The sequence below is a fragment of the Micromys minutus genome, assembly GCF_963924665.1.
Source record: "Micromys minutus genome assembly, chromosome: 7".
In the NCBI taxonomy this organism is placed as follows: Eukaryota; Metazoa; Chordata; class Mammalia; order Rodentia; family Muridae; genus Micromys; species Micromys minutus.
Window position 1 is genome coordinate 49,627,701 of NC_137976.1, and position 21,477 is coordinate 49,649,177.

A 21,477-nucleotide genomic window follows, 5' to 3' on the forward strand; every position below is an offset into this window, starting at 1 on the left:
TTTAAATACCAAAAATTGCTCCAAGGCTATCTTCTTAGTTCTTGAGTTATTAATGATTTAAGGTCTAGGTGTACCCCACTCTGAGAGGGTGCTATACACTTGTTGTTGTTGTTTTTTTGTTTTGTTTTGTTTTGTTTTTCCTATAAACTGAGGCTTCCACTTTTTGGCCTTTCTCTTTTTGAGCTTCATGTGATCTGTGGTTTGTTTTTTGAGTATTCAGAGCTTTCTGGGGTTAGTATCCAATTATCAGTGACTGCATATTATGTCTGTTCTTTTGTGACTGGGTTACCTCACTCAGGATGATATTCTCCAGATACATCCATTTTCCTAGGAATTTCATAAAGTCATTGTTTCTAATAACTGAGTAGTAATCCATTGTGTAAATACCACAATTTTTGTATCCATTCGTCTTCTGAAGAGCATCTGGGTTCTTTCCAGGTTTGGCTATTATAAATAAGGCTGCTATGAATATGGTGGAGCATGTGTCCTTATTGTATGTTGGAACATCTTTGAAGCCCACTGTTTCTAACCTAAACATTTTTTACATACATGGGGACCCTGTCAGAAACTGCAGCTTGCTATGATTTAGGCAGGTCTTGAAGGGGAAGGAGATAGATAAGGAAAACTAGATACTTCTTCGATGACTGCTTGGTGGGTACTCAGAGAATGGGGCATCTCCATTTCCCCCCAGTGGTAACAGAGGGAACAGGATATAGCAAGACAGACCTATAGCAAGACACAGACCGCCAAAGGCAAGTCACAATGTTAGCATTCTTTCATAGCTCTTTTATCAAAATAACAAAAGCCCCATACGTTGTTGAATTCCATCTTGAGACTACCCGACAGACAGGGTACTTTTATCTAAAGCACAGATGGCATCCAAATAGGACCCGTGTGTTTGCTCTGTAACAGGGGCAGGTGGTGCCCCACCTTCTGAGGAGGTAGGTTACACTTTTGCCACTGGCAGGACATCCCTGTGAGCCCTTCCTGCTCTTTGTGACTTTGGGCAGACTCATAGGATAAAGAGAAGTCACTTTTCTTCTTCTTTCACTTGACTTTTTATAGGTGGTCAATGTTACTGGCAACCAGGATATCTGTTACTACAACTTCCTCTGTGCTCATCCCTTGGGCGTCCTGAGGTAAACTCAGTCCTCTGGCTCCTCATTGAACATTATAGAATCTCTCTGTCTATTTTGATTTAAGTTTGAACACAACAACTGTGGAAAACTACCCTGGTCAGGGCAAAGAGGAATTGAAGCCAGATGTTGAGAAAGGATTTGTTCCCCTCCTGGGCAATATTTCTAAGAAAGACCTGTTGAGAATTGGGCAGTGAGGTTTTTAAAAGCCAGATCACTGGCTATAGGTGTCACATGCCCATGAACATGAATTGGTGGTCAGCTCTCATTTAGTTTGTTAAATGACCTCACAAGGTAGGTATTACTAATACCACAACTTTTAGATAAAGGTGCTAAGGCTTAGACAGGTAAAGATTTGCTAAATTCTCATCCCTTAGTTCTTAATGATGTCAGAATTTATCTGCAAATCTGACTGTTCTAAAGAACTTGGTGAAAGAAAGTATCTTCCGGAGAGAAGAACATATCTTCTCTCTACAGAGCAGAACCAACTTGATTTCCTGAAAATGAAGCCATCGTCTGTGATATATGTGTGCTTATAGACTGAAATCCATAATTAGAGAGCTGAATATTGGCACACTGTGGGTCTGTCTGTGAGAGTCACAGGTAGAGCCTAAATGCTCATTTGTCTCGGGACCAGCTCTTTCCGGGTTCGTTGCCAGGGCCATGAAGACAAGGGATGATCAGGCAGGTATTAGGGATGCTAAGCAGAAATTCCAGAGAAGACAGATGCTACAATAAACCAAGTTAGCATCTTCATACCAAGGGGTTAGATCAAAGAGGATTTCCTGTGTCTGTCTAATGCTGAAGCCCTAACAAAGTTAGTATAGAAAGGTGTTTACCTGCCTACTTGCATTTATTCTGAGTCCCCATGATGGCTTTCACATTAGTTTCCTGCTTGTCCCTATAGTGCCTTCAATAATATTCTCAGTAACCTGGGCCATGTACTTCTGGGCTTCCTCTTCCTGCTAATAGTGCTGCGCCGGGACCTTCTGCACCGAAGAGCCCTGGAAGCTAAAGACATCTTTGCTATGGTGAGGAGACAGTGAGACAGGTCAAAGGCATGAGCTGGGAATAACTGTGCTTCCATGTAGACCTGCAAAGACGAAGGATGTCTGGCTTGATGGTGTGATGGTGAACTGTGTGTAGAGCCTCTTGAGGCCACCATTTAGGCTTCCCAGCTCTGCATGTGTCCCTGACTAATATCTTTCTGTTAACGGTCTTTCTATCCTTTTTCAGGAGTATGGTATTCCCAAACACTTTGGTCTCTTCTACGCTATGGGGATTGCACTGATGATGGAAGGCGTGCTCAGTGCTTGCTACCATGTCTGCCCTAATTACTCCAACTTCCAGTTCGGTAACTATATTGGTGAAATGGATTTGAGTTACAGGTGTCTGATCCTGGGACCCATCAAAAACATCAGATTCATACTTGCAAGAACTTAAAAGGCAGTTGGGATGAGCTGAAATGACCCAAGTGTACCCTGTCACTGAGCAAGGTTTCTGCATGTTTTATATGTGTTCTCGTTGACCAACATTCAGTCTGGAAAACACTCTGCACTGCATGCTGATGTCACAGCGAGACACAGTGTTAGGGGCCAAGCTAAGTAGAACTAACTTTCAGGCTTCCCACCATGTAATTTATCTACTTAAGTTAGCCGGCTCTGGAGTGAAAGAGATGCGAAACTCAATTAAGAGTGAACTTAAGATAAGACCATCATACTGTGTCACAGCTCACTGTCTGGAAGGCAGGGATGCCTTTGCAGCTGGCTTACCTGATGAATGACTCTGACTCTACACCTCAGGGTGATCTTTTGCATGCCCCTAGCCTCTGGGTTGGTTTTCTCCCAATGGTAATTTCTCTCATGCTGAAAAAAAAAATGTATCCATAATAGATCTTAGCTTCTCCTTAGGTCTTAGGTCTCCTCCTCCTCCAGGTTCAGAGCAGGTTTCAGATGGCCTGAAGGAACTTACAGCAAAGAAACATCTTCAGAAGGAGCCTCAGGATAATGTTGCCTCATACCTCAGTAGCTCAAACAGTAATAAGTACATTCCTGAACCATCCCCTAGGTGCTGGTTAGCTCAGATCTATCAGCAAGGAAAAATGAATTAACTTTGGACCAATCAGACCTATCCTTTCCAAGAACAGGGTTAGCTTCCCTGAAGCCAAGAGGCTGGAGGGATGTGTTGTTATGAACTGAAAAGATGGTAGATACCAATTAAGCATTAGAGTGTAGCATCAGAAGGAAGAACAAGAATGGTAGGCTCTCCCTGTAGACACCACTCCTGGTAAGCTGGGCCAAGAGGATCCCTGTCTAGACTACATATACTGAAACCCATCAGAGAGACACAACAATAGTAAGATAAATTGAAAATAAGCTGTACACTGCCACCCACATTCAAAGACAATGATTTCTTTTGGTTGGTTTGCTTTGGTTTTTTTCAAGGCAAGGTCTCACTGTATAGCTCTAGCTGTCCTAGAACTCACTCTCTAGACCAGGGTGGCCTTGAACTCACAGAGATTTGCTGGCCTCTGCCTCCCAAGTGCTGGGATGAAAAGTATGCACCATCATCACACACCACAATGCGTCAGACTTAACTCCCTCGCTTGTGCACCTTCTGTTTTCTGTTTTAACAAGTTTCTCCCCAGAGTGTTCCCACCTGGGCTGGGTGTGGGAGCCTTTATCTCCTGCGTTTTAGCATTTGCTCCTGGCAGGTATTTAAATGTCTGGCTGCCGTTTTGAGACCTGTGAGCATCACAATGTTGTTTTGCTTCCTGTCTCCGGAACTTTAGAACAGCTGGATTGCATTTCATGGGAGCTGCTTGCCATTAGTTGGCTATTATGCCCTGCATAGAGACACAGCAGCCAACATGGCTGCATCTCAGATTGCTGAGAACAGCTTCCACCTGACATCTTATTGTCTCTCTGCCTGAACCGTCACCATTAAAGGCTTTGTTTTTGTTTTTGTCCCCATTGTCCAATATAAAGTTTAGGATGCACATACCCTTGCAAGTGAGGTAGCTATTTATTTACCCCATCTGATGTTTTCCTACTGTGAAGCAAGATACATTGGTAGATGGGGATGGGTGAGAAATAGAGGGTACAGGGTCTTCCTAGAGCAATGGTTCTGGAGCATCTTAATGCTATCACCCTTTAATACAGTTCCTCATAGCATGGTGACCCCGAACCAGAAAAAATATTCCTGTTGCTACTTCAGAGCAGTAATTCTGCTGCTGTTATGAATTGTAATGTAGACACCTGTGTTTTCTGAGGGTCTGACTCATAGTCTTCGAACCACTGTCCTAGAGGATGCTCCTAGTAGGTAGGCCTGCTGTGTTAGAGACTTCTACACATTAGCAAATATTCCACTAGGCCACGGGGTAGGTGGAAGCTAAAGAAAAGCTTGGAGTGTTGTTGCTTGGTACCCACTGAGCTTCTTGACTTTGGTCCCCAGACACTTCCTTCATGTACATGATCGCTGGCCTCTGCATGCTGAAGCTCTATCAGACCCGCCACCCAGACATCAATGCCAGCGCCTACTCTGCCTATGCCTCCTTCGCTGTGGTCATCACCCTCACGGTCCTCGGAGTGGTGGGTCCCTCTCCATCTGCCTTCAGTTCGGCCCTGAAAAGTGTCTCCTTGGAGGAGGGAGCGCCTTTTGTTGTTTGTGTCCTTTTGTCAGACCTTGGGTGCGTGGTTTGGGTCTGTTCAAGGTTTTCTGTCTTGATTACTTAGTTGATGGTTTCTAAGAAGGTAATAATCACCTAGAAGACCAGGTGAGGGTGGTTTTTATATTGAAATGGATGCCAAGTCATGCCATAACTGGGATAGATATATCTGAGCTGCTCAGAGAAACCAACCTCAAAGAGAAATCATTTCTACATTTGCATGGGCAGTCATTTAAAGAGCATTCTCTCCCCAGCTATGGACTGACTGCCCCTCCATTGTTCTTCTGCTCCTGGTCCCTCTCTTTCCATTTGGCTAGATAGCCATTATTATCTTTCTGTCCACTGTACAGAAAGATTCCCATGCATTTTGAGGTAAGAAAATAAAAGGCATACAGGGCCAGGTTTTTCAAAAAACATTTCTACTTATTCTTTGACAATTTCCTACCTGTTTATAATGTACCTCAAACACATCCACCCCCAACTTCCTCCTCCCACCTTCTCAAACCGCCCCCAAACCTCATGCCCAACATATCCCCCTCCAAACCTCAACATGTTCTTTCTTTTCCTGTTTTTATAACCTACTGAGTCTAATTGGTGCTGCATGCACGAGAATGGGTGTAAGGCCTGACACCCGAGCATGAACAACCCACCCATTATAGCCACACATCACCCTATAAATGGTTCTCCCTCCTCTAGTAGCTATCAAGTGCCAATAGCTCCTTAGCTAGGGGTGACACCCCATGAGCCCCTTTCCATGTTCACTGGAAGGGCTGGCTTGACCTTGGACATGTCAGTGAATCCATGAGTACAGCTGCCATGTTATATCCTAGAGACAGGGCTTCCCAGCATGCCTCACCATTAACCAGCTCTTATTTTTTTTGCCACCCTCTTTGTCCATCTTGTTCCGTGAGCCTTAGGGGTGGTTGATATAATGACCCATTTAGACTGAAGCCTCACAGTCCTTGGTACGTTAGAGCAGTTGTGAGTCTCCTCATTTGTTGCAGCCTGATACAAAACAAAAACCAAAACAAATGAAAACCAAAAACACACCCAAGTGTTTCTGGCCATGGTCGAGAACAGCACTCATTTGTGGGTATACATATAAATATCTAGAAGAGATGACTTGACAACATGTCCTTTAGTAATGGCTAGTTTGGGTTTTGCTCTGTTTTGTTTTGTTTTCTATGGTAAGACAATGATTCTACAGAGTTCTCGAGGGAAACCCCAGATCACACAAACCCCATCTTCATCCCTAGGTGTTTGGAAAAAACGATGTGTGGTTCTGGATCATCTTCTCTGCCATCCACATTCTCGCTTCTCTAGCCCTCAGCACCCAAATCTACTACATGGGCCGTTTCAAGATAGGTGAGTCAGCACACATTGACTTCCCTGGGGAAGTGAGCCCAGGGCTGTCACTCACCCTCAATGAAAGTGGTCACCGTGAACATAGGCTCTGAACTCCTTGCTATCTTTGCATGTCTCTAAGACTGTCTTCCTTCTGTTTTCAGCTGAGAGATTTATTTTCCCTAACCTCAGAGCTGAGGCACACCTCCACCTGCTGGTTGCAAACACTCTTCAAACCACCAAAAGTTCAAAGGGCATTAGGTCAGGCAGAGTGGTATGTGACTTTGATACTAGCACTTAGCAGACAGAGGCAGGCAGAGCTTTGTGAGAATGGTCTGGTCTACACAGCAAGTTCTAAGACAGCCAGGACCACAAAGAGACACCCTGTGTTAAAAAGAAAAGGGAAGGGTCCTAAGGAGAGCAGTGTGTTCAGTATACCACAAGCCCTACATAGAGGAACCTTTCTCCATCTGCAGCATCCAAAAAGGGGCATTTCTCTAACGTTAAATGGTTGCCAGGAATGAGTCATGCACTATTTCTAGATACAAGGACAGAGACTTTCAAGACCAGCTTCCCTTACTGTATACTTCCAACAGTATACAGTATGAGTGTGTCTGTGTGTGTGTGTGTGTGTGTGTGTGTGTGTGTGTGTGTGTGTGTGTATGGGTGCTATGTGGAAATTAGCTTGTCATTGCTCATCATTCAGGCATCATGCTCTGGAGGAGGCTCAAGATGTTCTGGGGTATTTTTAAAGTGGCTTTAGCATATTGAGAGGCCTACTTTAAAAACTCATTTGTATATTTCAAGATAAATCATAGACCTGCTCCTAATATTGGCAGAGCTCAGGGAAAGAATGCAAATAAAAATCACCAACAAAATATGGGAGCATTTTCAAGTTATAAAGCAGACACTAAAGGATGCTAAAAGTAAAAGAGCAAAGAAAAGAGGGATGGGTGGAAGGTTAGAGAAAAGAATGACTGGAGAAAGAAACCAGTGAGCTAGGAGTAGAATTCAGCAGTAAAGTGATCACTGGCAAAGAAAGGAAGGAAGGAAGGAAGGAAGGAAGGAAGGAAGGAAGGAAGGAGGAGGGAAGAGAAGGAAGAAGGAAAGAAAAGAAAATGAAAGGAAAGGAAAGGAGAAAAGAAAAGAGAGTTAAAGAAAAGAAGAAGAGGCTTTCATTATAGCCTACAAGGGTCAGGTTAAAATTTAGAATTCTTGCTCCCTCAGAAGAACAGTATAGAGCATATCTGTTCTTCCTACCTCTGGTACTGTGCTATGTCTCAAGAGATCTCAGAGAGTCTTAAGAACACCCAATGTCCACTCACATGCCACAGAAGTCGTAACAGCTTGGCCATTCTTTGTCCCTGGAAGTTTGCACTAATGTAACTCTGACCTCAGGAAGGTAAATGGGGAGGAGGCTCTACAAAGCTCTGAGTGCAGGTTCAGGAATATTTGGGGATGGAATTTTGAGGTCCAATAATGCATAATGTAATCTAGCAGTGGAAGTCCCATGTAGTTGCTCACTAAAAGGGTAATGAGGTGATGAAGGGGTCTCCAGGCAACCTGGAAGTAACTGCGGTGAAGCCCTCACTGTCTTTAATTCTAGAAAGGCAGGGATGAAGCGGTCATCAAAGTTCAGTCTGATGCAAGCTCACAGGTCTCCTGTAAATGATGCAGGGTTGGAGGTTTCTTTCAAGTGAGAAGGCGCCTGCAAGATAGAGTTCAGTTTTAAGTTTTGTCCCCAAGGAATTGTCCCCATGTGGTCACAGATTTAGCAAACTCAAAGATGGCAGGCCTGTTGAAAGGTAGCTAAGAGGGATTGCCATTCTACAAGCTTTAGCAGGATAGTTTCAGCATCACGGCCACAGGCAGCATGACGGGACCCTTAAAGGAGAGACAGATCCTTTAGTTCCCGAGAGCTACACAGCAGAGAGTCCTCACTGAGGGGCAAGACCGAGTCCTGAGGGGTGATGACTTTCAGCTCCAGAGAGCAAAGGGGGCTTCTTGTTCTTACAGGTTTTGCAGAGAAGGGATGGGAAATCACAACATGGCGTCTAGACTATGTGTCAGGAGTTATAAGCCAGGAAGGCACTAAATAAAAACAAAGTTCTAAGCTGGACCTGGTGTCATGCTTGAGGCTGGGCTTGCAGCTGCAAGGTGGATGGAGATTGCAAGGCTACAACAGCAGGCCTGCTTATGTGCTGTCCTGACAGGATCTAGGGGAAGGTGACATGTGCCCTGGCTGGGGGTGGGGGTGGCGGAGATGTGGGCAGGACAACAGGATCTGTGACATAACAACTGTTTCATTTGCCAGTGACTGATTGTGTTTAAAGTTGGTCCACAGGCCAGATGTCGCATTAGCACAGTGGTTCGGCTACCCCCAATCTCTCCACCCAGTTCCCCAGCACCATTGCTTTCTTACTACATGCTCATTTCTCTGCAGTCCTCTGGAAAGCACATAAGTAGGAAAGGCAGAGGTGGCAATGCAGAGCCATAAAACCACAGAGCCACTTGTCCAGGTTACTACTGTGTCCCTTGTCCCTTGTCTCAGGTCCTACAAGGGAGACCTTGTGGATTGTTCAAGGGTTAGGTAAACACTGGATAGAAAAGAAAGGGCCCTCGGCTTATTCCTTAAGGAGGAGCTTTCTGAGTGTCTGAGACAGGCAGAGTCCTTGTCCTCCATGGGGGGGTGGGAGTGGGGAACAAATGTCACCTTTACAAATACAAAGTAAAGCCATCATTTTAAGAAAAACGAAGCGAGTGGCGGCTTATCTGTTTGGCTTCCTTCTTACAGATCATTTCTCTCTCTTATTTCTTCCCTGCTTCCCACTGATTCAGATGTGTCTGACACAGGTAATGTTCTGCCACCTTTTGTAGGGGGCTAAACCGTTCCTAGACCGGTCTGGCTGTCCGCCAGCAAGCTCTGCCTCCTGCTTCCCCATCTAGGTCAGGCAGGCTTGGGAGGACGATCTGGAGAAAGGCATGCTGGGATGCTAAGGAGCATCACTCCTGAGCTCTCGCATAGCCAGGCTTCCTTGCTCTTTGTTCCGTTCAGCCCCAGGCTAGCCTGTGGTCCACTATCAGCGGTGCTGGCTCGGGAACACTCTATCTGACTTTTGAAGTCGGGACATGAATAGCTTTGACCTTGACTCTGACGGGAGCAGCCAGAACTCTCACATGGAATGCTTTTCATTCCAAACGTGGATTTATGCGGAACCATGTTTTAAAATCCCTTTCCTGGCTTTCTCACCCTGTCTTAACTTCCATTCCTTAGTAATTCTGAGTGTTGCTCCCATACTGCTGCTCTTTCTAAACGTTCTTAGTTCAGCCCAGCGTCGCTTGATGTAGGACCCAGTAACTCCTGTCTGCACTGAGAAGTGTAGATCGGAACCTTTACAAGACAAGAGCCCCATTCCCAGCATGGAGAGCAACTGTTTTAGGGAAATCTGAGGGTCCCATTTCATCTCTGCTGCTTGGAAACCCCGCCAGAGTGACCTGTAAACATCGGCTTAGCTGAAGGAAGCAGGAGGGTGGCGGCTGCTTGCCATTCATGTCCCTTGGCGGCCTTTCTGCCATAAAATGCATGCACATGGTACATTCTCCAAAACAACATCATTTTCTACATCATATACCTATACCATATACATATGGAGAGAGAGGAGAGAAAGGGAGGAAGAGAGAGAGATCATATGCTTGATGGGTCACCTATTAGGTGCAAAGCATTCTAATGGCTTTTAGTAGAGTACAAATGACATTCGCCTGCCTCCCAATCTCAGGTCATTTCCCAGTGTATGTATTTTCTCTATGTGTCCTCACTGTGTGATTGTGTCAACACAGATCTGGGAATCTTCCGGCGAGCTGCTATGGTGTTCTACACGGACTGTATCCAGCAGTGCAGCAGACCTCTGTATATGGTACGTGCATGTTCCTGTGTTCCTTGGCCATCTCCCAGAAGATGGAGGAACAGTGGGAAGGCCAGGCTTGGGGCAGTGACTCAAACCTCCAGAAATCCAAAGGACCAGATGGCCTAGGGTGGCTGCCTTCCAGTCAGTGGGGAATCATATTGCTTACTCTTTTTAAAAGGGAAGATTTTTTTAAAAGTGGTCCTATTTTTATAAATTAAATACTTGATAGTATGTTAAGAAGATAAAGGAAATATATATAAATACAAACACACACACTAAACTTTTTACATTGCATACAAGTTTTAGTCTTATTTTTTTTTTTTTTTTTTTTGAGAATTTTGCCGATGACCACATTATACCTGGCTCTTCCTCTTCCTTCCCAGATTCATGACCATGTCAATTATTATTGTTAACATATATATGTACAGCTATATACATACATACACATGTATATGCAACCTACCAAGTCAATTTAGTGTTGCCCATATGTACCTGTGTCCAGGACTGATCACATGGGATTGGAAAACCTACATGGGAGCCCCTCCCTGGAGGAGATTGATACTTCTTCTCTAAGTAGTCACTGACCACCTGTAGCTCTTCATCTAAGGGTGAGACCACATGGAATTTACCTTATCCATGACAAATGTCACCTGGAATACACTAAACTTTTAAATAGTGATGATTACTGTGAGAAAAATCAAGGCAGAATGCCTTTATAGATAACCCAAACAGATGCTGTCATAAAAATGAAATTTCACACTATTAATAGTTTCACCAAGATACCAGGTGTGAATGTTCATGGTTCTGAACAGATTGTTCCTTCTGATCGGTAGCAGTAAATGCTAAATAAATGTGATTAGGCACCAAGCCACAGCTACTCTCTGTCCCCAGCAGCAATCTTGCTGTCATGACTAGCCCCATGCATCAACCATGCATTTCACATTTAACTTTCACAAACCCCTGTAACCTGGTAAAATCAAAACTCTAGAGGCTTGTAATTTACCAATCAGATTTATATCAGTAAATTCTTATCCCACAAAATGTCCACACAAAAAAACTCAGAGCCAATTGATATAAACTGCCCACCTAGATAAAACATTGTCCTATAATAATTCCTCTCTTATAAGATATTCATAGCTACATGTGGCTACTTAAAGCCACAAATCTGGGTCATCTTTCACTTCATCCATCTTCCTCTCTTCCCTTCTCTGTCTTCTCTCCCCGTCTCTAAAATTCTCAGCCTACCTTTCTTTTTCACTGTCCAATCACAGGCCTTGCCTTATCTTGTGCCTGCCCTCACCTGCATATAGACATCAATCTATACTGATCGCTTTCATTGTTGTATTAGTTTGTTTATTGTTGCTGTGACAGGACACTTAGACCAAAATTCACTTGTGTAGGAAAGAGTAATTTGCCTCACACTCCCAATCACACTCAGTCACTGAATGAAGCAGGACCTCAAGGCAGGAACTGAAGCAGAGACTATGGAGGAGTGCTGCTCATTGGCTTGCTCCCCTTGGCTTGTTCAGTCTGATTTCTTATACAACCCAAGACCACCTGCCCATGGGTGGCACCACCCACAGTGTGCTGGGTCCCTCCACATCTATCAATAATCAAGAAAAATGTCCCCACAGAGTTGTAATTATGGATTCATTTTTTTGGGTGACATTCCCTCTTCCTGGATGACCCACATATGTGTCAAGTTGATTAAAAAAAAAAAAAAGCTCCCCAGTACAACTGGGAACTATCACTTTCGGCATCATCACCTCTGTGCATTTTTGTAGCAGAAACATTATTAAACTGTAGTCATTGTTTGATGATTGGAATGTTTCTTTAACATCCTCCCCCTGTAGTGCTAATACTATCCATTTCTAAACTAAGCATTAGAGACTGGAGTCCCAGCCCTGCCTTGGTCTCCTGGCCATTGAGCTTGGAAAGTAACCAATTGAAAGACCACTTGCATCATCTCTACCCTCAGCCTTGGTTTTTGTATGGTTCTGTGCTCAGATATGATGCTGTATTCTGCCCTAGCACACAGGGATTGAGTAAGAGCCCAATTAGCAATCATGGAATCAGAAGGATTTCCACATCAAGAAATATGTAGATCTCAGCCTCACAAGCTTGGGCAGGAAAAATGGAGAGCCTTGAAGCAAGGGCTTTCTTTCGGTGAGAACTATAAAGTTCATCAGGACTATGAGTATGTTGGGAGTTGTGTGTGCCTGGGCCATAAGCAAGGTGAGGCAATCAATGTATAAAGGGTAGAATAAGTTTTAGTTTCAAAGCAAAACTGAGCAAAAGGTACAGGATTCTTCACATGCTCAGGGCTCCTATATGTCATGGCTGTCTCAAGCTGCTGCATGAAGCAATATCAGAACCTACCATCAGCCTGTGGGTCACACAGAACTGACCCCTGTTTGGGTTTTGACAAACATTTAATGACAGGTTTCAAAGCCTACCTAACATCACACAGAACATCTGGTTAGCCTAACACCCCTTTGTGTCCTGCCTGTTCACCTCTCCTTTCTTTGGTCACTGCTGATGTCTGATCTGCCTCTACAAGGTGGCCATCTTGGTTTGCTTTTCTCGGTGTGTCATGTGACTGGACTCGAGTCACATAACACTTTCTCAGACCCATCTCTTTCACTTAGTAACATGTCCTCCATGTTGTTTCCATGACATGGCAGCTCATTTCTTTTTTGAATAGTACTACCATTTGTTTGTCTGAACCTACAGAAGGATGCTTGTTGCCTTTAGGTTTGGATAATTACAAATAAAGCTAATATAGTAATTACGGGAAGGTTTTTGGGGGGTGGAGGACCTACAATTTTAACCAATTTGGAAGCACATCATAGAAGCACATTGCTCCATCACATGGTAAGAAGGTAGTTTTTTTTGTTAGAAACAAAATAAAACACCAAATTGTCCCTCAAAGTGACAGAGCCCATTCATACTCCTATACACACTCTTTGTGATAAGCAACTTGTTCTGGCAGCTCCGTATCCTCACCAGCATCTGGCAACAGTGTTTTAGCTGTTCACTAGTCCAGTAAGTGAATAAGCTTTCCATTGTTTTCAGACAGGGTCTCCCTGTGTAGTCCTAGCTGACCTAGTACTTGCTATGTAGACAAAGTTGGCCTCAAACTCAGAAATCCACTTGCCTTGCAAGTGCTATGATTAAAGAGTTTTTTTAAAAGACGTTTATTTTAATTGGATGGATCACTTAGAAAAGCAGAAAGCTGGTCAGATAGGAGGTAAGTGGCCATGCACATGAAACATAATTAAATAGAAGTTTTAACTAGCAGCAAAGGGGCAAGAACAGGTGGAGAATATAGATTTGCTCAGATTAACCTTGACTGTGTGGACGCGCCTCTGCATCTCCCAGACCCAATTCTTGAGCTTCAGAGGAAACTCCTGACTCTGCAGTCGGGCCTTGGGGAGCACAACAGTACAATACTAACTGTAGGGTGCTGAGTACCTGTCACTAGCCTCCTGCAGAAAGGTGGGTCCCTCAGCTGCTCAGCTCCACTAACCCCTGTGGGGACAGCCACACCCTGCTTTGCTGAGCACACTTTCTTACAGTGTGTTACATCTGTTTGTAGCCAGGTCTTGCTGTTCAGCCTGGCTGAGGATTAAAGCAAACCCCAGTCTTTCAACAAGGCCCTTGTTTTCCCACAGGTGATGATTTCTTCCAGGGAGTTGCTAGCAAAGCAGCCTCTCTCTAACACTCTGCTTTCCCTTTTCCAGGACAGGATGGTATTGCTCATCGTGGGAAATCTGGTTAACTGGTCCTTGTAAGTGGAATTATGGAAAATATGTTTTTATCATTATTGATGTCTGTAATGTGAAGTTTAACATTTTTTTCTGTCATTTTCCAAGGTAATCTGAAATTAAGGAGACAGCTTGTCCCAGAGACTTAATAAGAAGGAATCCTTCCACAAACAAACAAACAAACAGAAAACCAGTAATAAACACTAGGAGGCTGGAGAGATGGCTCAGTTGATAAAGGCTCATGATATAAAACCTGACAACTTGAGTTCTATCTCCAGAACCTACATGGTGGAAGACAAGAACCAACTCCACTAGCTGTCCTCTGAGCTACACATACACACGCACACCGTGATATGTTCATATAAACAAATAAATAGCTAACTAAAATATTTTAATTAAATAGCAGCACTAGGGAGCTCTCGTATACTAGCGGGGCTTCCTCTAAAACCCCCTGCTTTGCTGAGAACACTTTGTGGATAGTTGATGCATTGATAATTTTTGATAGAATTTGCTCAGCAAGAAAAATATCTATGTGGACAAATTGAATGGATGAATGGAAGGAAGGATAGGTAGATGGATGCATGGATGGATGGATGAATGAAGAGAAAGAAAGGAAGGAAGGAAGGAAGGAAGGAAGGAAGGAAGGAAGGAAGGAAGGAAGAAAATAAGGGAAGGAAAGAATTGTACCCATGAAAGTAAAACTGCAACATAATTTTAAATTATCTTGTAGAACTTTACATAATGACCATTGAGTAGACATTAGTATTTATAAAATACTTTTTCCTTTCTTTGTGTGTGTGTGTGTGTGTGTGTGTGTGTGTGTGTGTGTGTGAGTCTCTCTCTCTCTCTCTGTGTGTGTGTGTGTGTGTGTGTGTGTGTGTGTGAGAGAGAGAGAGAGACTTGCTATTTCTCTCTCACTTTCTTTCTGTCCCAGCCTTATAGTTCTCCCGAAGTTTGTCCTTTTCTACCCTGCTGTCCTTCCTTCCCAGGGTGAGCATGAACCAGAGGCACAGCAGATGCATCCTCTCTGCTAGTTGAAATGATCTTATGCAACCCCTTCGCACTTCCAACCAACACATGACGTGCTTCCTTGGTACCTCAAAAACAAGTGACTTAGCTACTTCCACTTATGGCTGTCAGCTAATATGCTTCTCCAGCTCTGTGGCATTTGATTAAAAAAAGAAAAAGAAAAAGAAAACTCCCTGAACCTTATACGCATAAGGGTAGACCCACAACACAAGGTGAAAGACCTCTCTTTTCTGACACGGCTCTGTAGGATGTCAGGTCCAATAAGGAGATGTGAAGTTGTATTTTCCTAACAGAGGGTCTCTCCCTCTCCCCTCTCCCTCTTTCTGTCCCTTTCCTCCCCCTCTCTCAGTTTTTTTTTTTTTTTTCCATATAAGTGTACAGTGACTGAACAGGGACGGGGCATCCTGTAGACAGCCTTTGCCCCTCCTGACTGCTGAAGTTGTAGATGTGCCCAACTGCATCTTGCTCACCCCCGTTCTTTGCTTTCTTTGGTGCTGTGGATGAAACCCAGGGCCTCCAGCTTGCTAAGCAAGATCTCTCCCACTGAGCGGCACACTAGCCCGAGTCCATTCTTATCTACCATTCAAACCTTAATTCCCTTACTCAGAACATGCATGCAAACGTGTGTTTACAGGGGCAGCAGTCTACGGCCAGTTTTCAGTATTTACAGATCCCATGTTTGTAAATGTCAGCATCCACTTGCTAGGCATTATTTAGTTGTGTCTTCCCCCGGAAGAATCATTCCCATATGGCCATGAAGAAAACCTGTGGGGGTGGAGAAGACCAGCCAGAGCAAGAGCAAAGCAGTATATGTGTCAAATTTCCATATGATGAATCTGAGAAAAGCCCATCCAAGAGTTTTAGAGAGCTGAGGATTCAACATCCGGAAGGATAGCATTTCATACATAATCTAGAACAGTCAGTTGGATTATAAAATTCAAGGCCATTAATGACAGCTTTGCACTTGAAATTCTTAGGAATAAGTTTTGAGAGACATGAGGTGTCTTTCTTCTGAATATTTAATTGTCTTATTAGGACACATAAAAGAAAATGTATCTAAGTGGAGAGAGATGCAAGGGTCAGGGCTGGAAGATAAATAACTGTTCTCCAGTTAAAGGATGAATTTAAAGCTAGAATTGAGATGACAGCCCTTTATTACAAAGTATATGTGCTTAGGCCAGGGTTTCCATGCTCTCTGAAAAGCAAGGTTAACAGAAGAAAGAAAGGAAGGGTCAAGAATGTAACTATTCCAACATTATCTAATAGAACTTTCTGGAATTATATAAATGCTCAGTACTGCACAGCCCTAATAGAAATTCTTAACATGTGGACATTGTGGAGTTGAAATTCAGCCAGTGTGTCTGAAGAACTGGCTTTTCCATTTTTATTTAGTTTTAATTAATTTAAATTTAGGTCGCCATACGCGTTGCCACATGGGTTGGCATGGGCTAAAAGCAATCTAATATAGTTTCTTAAAAAAATAATTAAACAGAGAGAGGCACTCACCGATACGAAATTAAAAATATAAACCAGCTTGTCAGAGTGAAAAGGCTGGAAGTAGATATATTGGTATGCATTATAACCCAAATACTTGGGATTCTAAGGCAGGAGGATCCCAAGTTCAAGACCAGCCTGGACATCTAACAAAGATCCTTTCTCTGAATAAAAAATAAATGGCTCAATCCTTGGCAATGTCAAAGGAGACAGAATAAAGGCATCAAAACTCCTGACAACACAGTATGTCAGTTCAGATTCATTACATTTCAATTTTATTAACAAGTGATGGTTTTATATGTGCATGTGTGTGTGTGTGTGTGTGTGTGTGTGTGTGTGTAGTTTAGTGTGGTATCTCAAGTCATGCAGACAGCATACGCAATCAACCTCGCCTTCCTTTCATCCACCCCTCCACTTCCAATGGTCTACTCATTACTGTATTTCATTCAGGTCTGATGTTTGCTTCCCTGGTAGCTAATGTTCTCGATGACTCATATATCCACGTGTATATAGTCTTTTGTAAAGAACGTACTCAGATTATCAGCCGTGCATGTGCAAGTGTGTGTGTGTGTATACAGGTTCATACACCAGAGAGCTCCTTCTAGAGATCTGGGGGTCTTTCTCTATCGCTCACCACTTAGTTTTCAGAAAAAGGTCTCACACTGAGGTGCCAGGGTCTGCCTTCTCTGTTCTGGTGTTAATGGTGTGCTCTGCCATGTCTGGGGATCAAAACTCGGGTCCTCATGCTTGTACAGCCAGCACTTTACCCTCAGAGCCAGACCTCGTCTGCTCATTTTCAAGTTGTATTACTTGGATTTTGTGTTATTGCTTTGTGAATTCTTTGTATTCCCTCTTCCCTGCTGCCAACACCCTGTCCTGCATCCACAGTGCCTTCTTTGGATTGATCTACTGGCCCAGGGACTTTGCCTCCTACATGCTGGGCATCTTCATCTGCAACCTGCTGCTCTACTTGGCTTTCTACATCATCATGAAGGTGAGCACAAAGGAGGAGCTCGCAGAGCCAGGGGGCCTGCCCAAAGATGAGGCTCCAGCCTCAGGGGCTTTGCATCTCTCCACAGCTTCGAAGCTCTGAGAAGGTCCTCCCCCTACCAATCTTCTGCATTGTGGCCACTGCTGTAGTGTGGGCTGCGGCCCTGTACTTTTTCTTCCAGAACCTCAGCAGCTGGGAGGTAAGAGACCTGTTCTCCTCCTCCTCCTTCTCCTCCTCCTCCTCCTCCTCCTCCTCCTCATCCTCCTTCCTCCTCTTCTTCCTCTTCTCCCTCTTTTTCCCTCCCTCCCTCTCACCCTCCCTTCCTCCCTCCCCCTTCCCTCCCTCCCTCCCTCCCCCCTCCCTCTCTCTCCCTCCCTCCCTCCCTCCCTCCCTCCTTCCCTCTCTCTCCCTCCCTCCCTCCTTCCCTCTCTCTCCCTCCTTCCCTCCCTCCCTCTCACCCTCCCTCCCTCCCTCCCTCTCACCCTCCCTCCCTCCCTCCCCCTTCCCTCCCTCCCTCCCCCCTCCTTCCTTCCTTCCCTCTCTCTCCCTCCCTCCCTCCCTCCCTCCCTCCCTCTCACCCTCCCTCCCTCCCTCCCCCTTCCCTCCCTCCCTCCCCCCTCCTTCCCTCCTTCCCTCTTCCCTCCCTCCCTCCCCCCTCCTTCCCTCCTTCCCTCTTCCCTCCTTCCCTCCTTCTCTCTCTCTCCCTCCCTCCCTCCCTCCCTCCCTCCCTCCCTCCCTCTCTCTCTCTCCCTCTCTCTCTCTCTCTCTCTCTCTCTCTTCATCGTACATCATGCCTTTTGGACCTTCCTTGCTTTTTGCTTCTTATGTTTTCCCCATTATCTAAATCCACAGTTCTCCAGAAGAGAGAAGGCTTAATGGGCACACTTAAATAGCAGGCAAGTGACATCACCAAGGTAACAGGACATGAACTTGAAAGCCCTGCAAACAAGATCTTGCCTGTTCTCTAAAGGATGTTTGCAGAAGATATTAACACTTGATTAGCATATTGTCGCAGTCTTTCTCAACACAGCCCCTCAAATGCAGGGGTGGGGCGGGGTAAGGCAGGGCAGGGTGCTATATCTATCTTGTAGACAGGAGAGCTGAGGTCTGAAGCACATTCATGAAGTCTCAGCTCTACCACAGCCTCAGCACATTTGATTTTAGAACATTTGTATGACCCCAGAAAGAAAACCCATGAGCAGCCATCTTGTTTCTCCTTGAACTAGCACTACTTGCCAGCCATTAGCCCACCTTCTGTGGCTATGGAGTGACCATTCTGGGCATTTCCTAGAACAGTGGTTCTCAGGCTTCTGAATGCTGCGACCCTCATATTGTGGTGACCCCCAACCATAAAACTATCTTGTTGTTATATCGTAACTGTGATTTTGCTAGTTATGAATTGTGATATACATATCTGATATGAAAGATATCTGATATGTGACCCCCACATCTCCAAAGGAGTCTCAACTAACAGTTTGAGAACGGCTATCCTAGAGGTAAATTCACGTACCAGGAGCTCTCTGAGTCTGGCTTTACCCATGCAGTGTCCAGTATAATAATGACTAGGTCGTTCATGGTGTGGCCCTGCATCAGCCATCTTCCAGTTACTGAAAAGTCTTCCACTGTGGGGCACAGCACGTGTACCCAGTCCATCTCTTGACGGACATTTGGGCTGCCTCCCTTCTGGAGCTATTATAAATGCTGTGAGCTACTGAATACACAACCCTTGAAAGCTGACTTTCTAAACACTTAGTAGGATTTTTATAGCTTCCTCAGAACCAAACTCTGAAATAGTTGAACGATAGAACTCTTGCCTTGACCTCCTCTCCCCCACCCCCCACAGGGAACCCCAGCAGAATCCCGGGAGAAGAACCAAGAGTGTGTCCTGCTGGGCTTCTTTGATGACCATGACGTCTGGCACTTTCTCTCTGCTACCGCCCTGTTTTTCTCCTTCCTGGTGAGTCCGCTGTGTCTTCCTGCTGCCTTCCTGGGGCTGAGGTCTCACAGATGTTCTATACTCCTTCTCACACACCCCTATTCCCTCTGGTTACCCTCTGCAGTTGTAATTTAGTGTGCTGACCAACTCCTCGTGGTTTGTCCATTCGGTTGACTGGTGTGTGCTATCGTAACTTTCATTTTCCTTTACTTTTCAATGTTTGTGCACATGGTGACAAAACTATTTTCCTTAAGTTGCACAGTGCCCTTGGGTGGAACTGGTTATCAGACTCAAATGTTCAGAATCCCCCCAGGAACCACTTAGGGCTAATTCACTAATTCTCATCCGTGAACTTCCTCCTTTTCGTGATAGACTCTCTGTCTTCTCTATCTCCAGTCTCATTGTGTATTTTGTGAAGATAAAGTTCCTAGAGAAGCTCAAAGAAGCCCCCTAATGAGCACATTCTAAGTCTAGGGTTCCTGTGGTTTGCTTTTGTCCCTTTACAGAATCCATGAGTAGATATCCTTACACTGGATAACCACCCTCAGCATTAGCCCTCCCCCTCCCCCTAACTGAACACAGGCTGGGGTGATAACTGGCTTCAAGCCCTCCGAGGACAGACATGAACCACAATTGTAGAGTAGGGCTTCCCTCTAGTGGCCAATGTGAAAAGTTCAGTCAATCTCCGACCCTGGGACTTTTCTGATGGGGGGGACAAAAGATAACAAAATGGAGCTAGTGGTTCTGTATGGGGGGAAATGGAATCAGAACAGAAATTGTCCTCCCTTCTTTCTCCCCCTGTTCCTCCTCCTCCCCTTTTCCTTCCTTCCTTCTTTCCTTTTTTTATTTTAATGTTTATTCTTTACATAAATTATACACCAACAGCAGTTTCCCCCACTCCTCCCAATCCATCCACTCTTCCTCTCCCCTATATCTACCCCTTCTCTATCTCTACCCGCCCCCCGAAAGAGCTTGACTCCCAGGAATAATAAATTATATAAGTCTAGGGACAAACCTTCATATCAAGGCTAGATTATGTGACACAGTATGAGGAAAAGGGTCCCAAGCTCACAAGAGTCAGAGATACCCACTCCCTTGTTAGTGGCCCTATAAGAACCATAATGTATATGCCCAGGAGCTAGCTCAGATTCATACAGTGTCAGTCTGTGATTACTGTGAGCCCCTGTGAACCCTGCTTAGTTGATTCTGGGGGTCATGTTCTTTGGTGTCCTCAACCCCTCTGGCTCCTAAAATCCTCTCTCCCCTTCTTCTTGTACAATGATTGCTATACTTGATTTCCATTCATTACCATCTAAGCAATGGCCAGCTTGCCCAAGTATTTTACCATCTTCTGTTCCAAGCTCCCAACACCAACTCCCTAGTTGATTTTAACCCTCACACATATGACTGTGAACTATACTGTGTTCTACCTTATGTGTCTTGTTTAAAATCCTTTCATGTATGGGAACCCCAGGACAGAGGGTAGGTGCCGATGTCACCCCCAGCCATGTCTCTAGCATCTAGAATAGCACACGAGAACCCTCTTCATGAATATTTAAGCAACTTGGTAAATGAGCTATAATTTAGTAACAACAACCCCAGATAAAAGCAAGGCATTGCAGATCACTGCCAAATATATGAAACCGGCTGAGGAGATATGTCGTTTTCAGTCTGTGGGCGTCATGAAGGGAAAGCAGGGACTCTGTGTGGCCAGGACTTATGTTTCCTTCCCATCTCCAACCCTCTCACTTCAGGTTTTGTTGACTCTGGATGATGACCTGGACGTGGTCCGCAGAGACCAGATCCCTGTCTTCTGAGCCCCTAGAATCACAGGGGGAAGACGGGGCAACCCACCTTGGTGCTGTTTTGTAGAAAATACGGTGAGTTCAGCAGCGAACCCACTGCCGTACACTCCGCTTGCCTCGAGAGAGTGCACGGTGTCTACAATCGCACAGGAAGAGCCTGGGGCTGAGCTAACTCTCCAGAGGAATGGATGAAGGGAAGGCCTGTGGTGCACAGAGACAGAGCCGGGTGGCTCAAGAACCTCTGTTTGCAAGTTAGAGTTCATTCTAGACCCAAGGTGCAACAGGCCAGCTTACCCACCTGGCCCCTCCAACCCTCACTGAGACTGGCCAGAGAAACCAGCTACTCAGACCTCCCACCTAGAACCTTCAGTGTGGCCCAGGTCCACACCTCTGAGACACCTGC

General features: G+C 44.9%; 1 protein-coding gene across 4 annotated transcripts in view; it reads left to right on the plus strand.

Annotated features, from left to right (window-relative positions):
- Positions 1-21,160, plus strand: part of SIDT1 (SID1 transmembrane family member 1) — a gene marked incomplete at its 5' end in the record, with an annotated part of 91,228 nt that extends 70,068 nt beyond the window's left edge. For 3 of the 4 annotated variants that reach the window (XM_080918846.1, XM_080918847.1, XM_080918848.1), the window contains 12 exons: positions 1,066-1,139; positions 2,044-2,167; positions 2,373-2,490; positions 4,590-4,726; positions 6,060-6,168; positions 8,986-9,000; positions 9,985-10,061; positions 13,796-13,842; positions 17,231-17,336; positions 17,422-17,532; positions 19,177-19,290; positions 21,024-21,160. In XM_080918846.1, coding sequence (XP_080774972.1) covers positions 1,066-1,139; positions 2,044-2,167; positions 2,373-2,490; positions 4,590-4,726; positions 6,060-6,168; positions 8,986-9,000; positions 9,985-10,061; positions 13,796-13,842; positions 17,231-17,336; positions 17,422-17,532; positions 19,177-19,290; positions 21,024-21,086 — 1,095 coding nt within the window. In that variant the 3' untranslated portion in view covers positions 21,087-21,160. The remainder of the gene's footprint in view (positions 1-1,065; positions 1,140-2,043; positions 2,168-2,372; positions 2,491-4,589; positions 4,727-6,059; positions 6,169-8,985; positions 9,001-9,984; positions 10,062-13,795; positions 13,843-17,230; positions 17,337-17,421; positions 17,533-19,176; positions 19,291-21,023) is intronic. The other variant, XM_080918845.1, reaches the window with a different exon arrangement.
- Between the last annotated feature and the right edge of the window lie 317 nt (positions 21,161-21,477).